General features: G+C 46.3%; 1 protein-coding gene across 5 annotated transcripts in view; it reads right to left on the bottom strand.

The window, feature by feature from the left end:
- Positions 1-4,228, bottom strand: part of LOC117464452 (calcium/calmodulin-dependent protein kinase type II subunit gamma) — a 34,429-nt gene extending 30,201 nt beyond the window's left edge. For 2 of the 5 annotated variants that reach the window (XM_034106890.2, XM_034106892.2), the window contains exons 1-2: positions 4,012-4,227; positions 1,850-1,944 (exon numbers count right to left, since the gene is read on the bottom strand). In XM_034106890.2, the coding sequence (XP_033962781.1) occupies positions 1,850-1,944; positions 4,012-4,076 (160 nt within the window). In that variant the 5' untranslated portion in view covers positions 4,077-4,227. Of the gene's footprint in view, positions 1-1,849; positions 1,945-4,011 lie in introns of all 5 variants that reach the window. The other 3 variants (XM_034106893.2, XM_034106891.2, XM_034106889.2) reach the window with 2 other exon arrangements.
- Positions 4,229-4,741: the final 513 nt, after the last annotated feature.

A 4,741-nucleotide genomic window follows, 5' to 3' on the forward strand; every position in this document is an offset into this window, starting at 1 on the left:
GCCTGTAGGCTGGACCATCCCGCAGCCAACGGCCTACATACATCCCTGACATCCCATCCTCTCACGTCCTTCCTCCTTTCGTATCCTTCCTTCCTTCCTTCCTTCCTTCCACCCCTCCCCCTCCTCAGATTACTGCAGTGTTTACCAGAGCTTTGAGAGACTTACCCACCAGGCCACGCGTGAGGTCACATTCGCCCCATCGGGCTAAAAAAAACCCACCCAAATCCTACCAGGCAAGCTGCCTGCTCACGCACTGGCTGCCTGTGTGTGTTTTGTGTGTGTGCATGTTTCGTCAGCCAGGCGGGTCTAGCGCAATGTTTCTATTCGCACAAAATCTTCTTGCATCTCATTTCGCCTCACTTGTGTCACTGATCTTCTTACGAGTCTATACTGTTAAAAACCTCTTACACACACACACACACACACACACACACACACACACACACACACACACACACACACACACACACACACACACACACACACACACACACACACACACACACCACACACACACACACACACACACACACACACACACACACACACACACACACACACACCACACACACACACACACACACACACACCACACCAACACACACACACACACACACACACACACACACACACCAGGAGCTGCCCTGTGTGGACACTTGATGGCATGGCTAGAACAATAACGGTATTACAACACGCTCACAGATACCTCACAATACAGACACGCTCTATTAGTGTTACCCGCTCTCTGTCTCTCCTTCACACACACATAAATGCCATCAGACAACAACAGGGAGGCACCTATAGAATCCGTGGGGTCTTAGTGGTTGATGAGATACATTTACCATAAGTGGATTAGCCTCAATACAAACCAATCCCCCTTTGCAGAAAGACAAGAGTGGCAATGAGTGAGAGAGGCTAGCAGAGGAAGGTAGGCACAGAGGCGATGAGAGAGAGTGCAGGAAAGAGAACAAAGGAAGCCAGGTGTGTGTGGATGTCAGGAAGGAGCGCAGGACTAATTTGTCAGATACAGAAAGGAGAAAGCAATTAAGTATCTCAGTCTGAAGCCAGGGGAGGCTCTGACACACTGACACAGGCTCACGTCATCATTACAACACGGCACGCTAAGGCAGTCATGTGCACGTGGGTGTGGATCTATTGCAGGCATGCACATCCAACGCAACAGATACAATTAAGGAGTGGGCAGTGGAGCTACGTAAAACCGACAACAATTAACAAGATATCAGACTGCAAACATCTTTCCCATCCTGCCTGTCCTTATTGTTTTTTATTACGGGCTTGTTCGTGTGCCTTTTCCATGAAGAGCATCTTAATATTTTGGATAAATTCATTGTACAGCAGTTGTCTAATGATACCACAGAGGAGCGATAGAGAGTTATTCAATACAGTGTTTATAAAGAGGGTCATTAAACCATCAAGATGTTGCAGATAAGAACTCCCCACAGACACAATGATTGAATAAAAAAATCTCCTCTGCCATTGGACTCCTGTTCAATAAGGCTGGGAAATATGACGATACATTCACAGAGATGAGAGACATGACCCAGCAGAGATTAGTTATGCATTCAACACGTAAGCGCTAGCAAAGTTGAAATCAATAATTTGCATGATGCAATGCATCAGTAGGATGAAGAACTTTGATTTGCCAAATTCTCTGGATTAAACAGAAACAGATATTTCCACCTATGTTCATATTATATAATAAGTGCTTCTCAAATATAGAGAAACGTAATGTCAATAATGATGGCTGTCCCAATGTATGTAATGTACTGTATAGCTCGTCATATATCAAATATACACACATTAGCATCTGTGTGAGTGTTTACCATACCTCTTGCAGACAGCTTCTTAGTGTTGATGATTTTTGCAGCATATTCCTGTCCTGATGACTTCTTTACACACCTACGCACCACTGAAAAAGCTCCCCTAAGAAGAAAGAAAAGATTAAATCAGTTCCATTTCACATGCAGATCACACACAAACACTGAGTTTACAGTTATTAGTAACATATCAAAGTCTCAGTATGCAGGAACTGAAAAGGTGCGGAACAACCAAGCAACTTGGGATCAATATAACAAGCTACTCAAGCATTAGTGCTGATATCAACTCAGGTCTTGGATTATAAATGGATGGCCAAGTGCTTTGCTAATCTTTAATAGGCACACAATACAATGCAACCTTCAGATCTGCAGGAAATTCAATTTGCAAAAGCCAGCACAAAGAATGGGCTGCATCTCACAACGATGGGCAATATGTAATACATTCACAAGGTAACAACGTTCAGTTATAAAACTGCCTAAACTGAAAAGAAAGTGTACAGTAAAACAACTCCTACCGGGGAGTTTTATATTGACCTAGATGGATGCTCCATATTTATTCACCTACTAGCAGCTTTAGTTCAATTCTGAGCATCACAGAACAAATAATTATGCATGATTTTCATAGCGCTTATACCACAGTCTCTACTACCTGCAGTATCTGGCCCTACGCAGTTTTCTTGAAAGAGGAAAGGCTGCCTAGTACTCCTCTGGTTGATATATTGCTGCTACTTTCTGCTGCACTCTACTCCTACCACTCTGCTCTTAGTTTCAATTATTTACCAGTAAATGAGAGGTGACACAAGTACAAGTCAGTGCATTGACGTTAATATCATATGACGGGGCAAAAAGCATTACCAAACGGGTGCAGAAGCACAAGCAGAGGCGAGTGGTCAGTCTGCAGAGCGATAAGGAGCAGTACAGCCCCTGTGTGTGTAGGTGTGTGTGTGTGTGTGTGTGTGTGTGTGTGTGTGTGTGTGTGTGTGTGTGTGTGTGTGTGTGTGTGTGTGTGTGTGTGTGTGTGTGTGTGTGTGTGTGTGTGTGTGTGTGTGTGTGTGTGTGTGTGTGTGTGTGTGTGTGTGTGTGTGTGTGTGTGTGTGTGCCAGTGCAGTGGCTGTGCAATCAGTACCATCGATTACTGTCAATTACTAGGCAGAGAGTGGAAATGGCAGCTGGAAATTAAAGCGGGTGTATCTTTATAAAAGGCCAGTGTCGCCCTGGTTTTGGTACAACAGCAGGAAAAAAGCATTCGCCTGCCAAGAACGACAGATGCTGCTGCTGCTGCTGCTGCTGCTGCTGCTGATGAAACAGAGGAGGCAGAGGAGGCAGTGGCCCGCTTTTCTTGCCGTCATCAAAATACCGAGAAAACACGTCACTGCATCTAACACAGTAAACGCCAAATTGCCGTTATGTCAGCCCGTATCTTACGATCACCTCCATTTAACGTCAATGCGTTTATTGACAACATGAGGCTCTGGCCAGCTGGTGAGTGGGCATTACAATGCAAACATAACATTACGCAGCACTGTCTACAACGAATAACTTCCTCATTAAGTGATCCAGGGGTACGTAACGTTACTAAACACGGTAACACAAATCATCTGCAGCTGCTCGAGGGGAAAAAGTGGTCGGCCTAGTTAGCTAGCAACCACAGCCTCTGATCTACCGAGGCAGCACGGAGCTGTCAGACCCGGGGGCCAGTGAAATGTCACAGGGCTGCGTCTCTGGCGTCTCCCGGGGCCCCGCTGACGGGTCCAGCAGACCAGAAAATACCGGCTAGCAAACACGGAAGGGCTAGCAGCTGTCAATGCACCACCATAACCGACTAAAATACGCAATGCTAGTGGGCTAACTCTGCTAGTTTATCAATATCAGCATGGTAGCTCGTTGGCTAGTAACTGAACGTTAGTGCGCTGCTCTCCGTTACTGCGGGAGTAGTTAGCTATCCGATAGCAACGGTTATTTAGCCTGACTGCACCACGATAGAACAGCCACAATTGAACACATATCGACATATTTACAAAACACTCAAACATGACTTATATGTAAGCCATTCTGACCAGCTATCCCCAGCTAGCTGGATAACCAGAAATAATGTTAGGCGAGGTTGCGGGGGTGGAGGACAAAACGACAAGACAAACACGATGCACACTGTAACATTACGACTGCTGCTTACTTTCCGAGCTCCTCGTACAGCTGGTACTCGTCTGTAAACCGGGTGCAAGTAGCGGGGATTGCCATGGTTGAAACCTTGAGTGGGAAGCCCGAGCCTTGGGGTACGACGGCGGCTGGCTCTCGTAAGGGGTCCGGGAGGAGGGTAGCCTAGCCTCCAACACTGGAGTATCTTTCTGACAGGCAGGCAAGGCTGAAGAGGATAGAGGCGAACAGAGACGGAAAGGGAGGGGCTGGGGACAGGAGGAGGAGTGTGTGTGTGTGTGTGTGTGTGTGTGTGTGTGTGTGTGTGTGTGTGTGTGTGTGTGTGTGTGTGTGTGTGTGTGTGTGTGTGTGTGTGTGCGCGTGTGTGTGTGTGTGTGTGTGGTAAAGGGGAGGAATCCTCGCGAGAATTGGCTCGTGCAGCATGAGACTAAGGCCTCTAGTTCAATGAAGTCACTCAAAATGTGGGGAGTTGATGCTACATTCTTAGTGCCATGTAGACTACACTAAACACTTAATGTTTGAAAGCAAACGCTTTGCATGTAAGGGGCATAAAATAAAATATATTTTACATCCTGCCAGTTGTCTCCATATAACTTCAACATTTTGCAGGGAACATAACAGCAACATTGTACTGCACTGGATACACCTGTTACCTTTTTTTAACCAGCTGCCCAGACATTTCGAGGGGGAAAAGGATGGAAACGAGGCGTTCGGGTGCCGTGGGAAGAACCTCCGTTTATTCACGTTCT

The sequence above is a fragment of the Pseudochaenichthys georgianus genome, chromosome 19 (assembly GCF_902827115.2).
Source record: "Pseudochaenichthys georgianus chromosome 19, fPseGeo1.2, whole genome shotgun sequence".
Taxonomy (NCBI): domain Eukaryota; kingdom Metazoa; phylum Chordata; class Actinopteri; order Perciformes; family Channichthyidae; genus Pseudochaenichthys; species Pseudochaenichthys georgianus.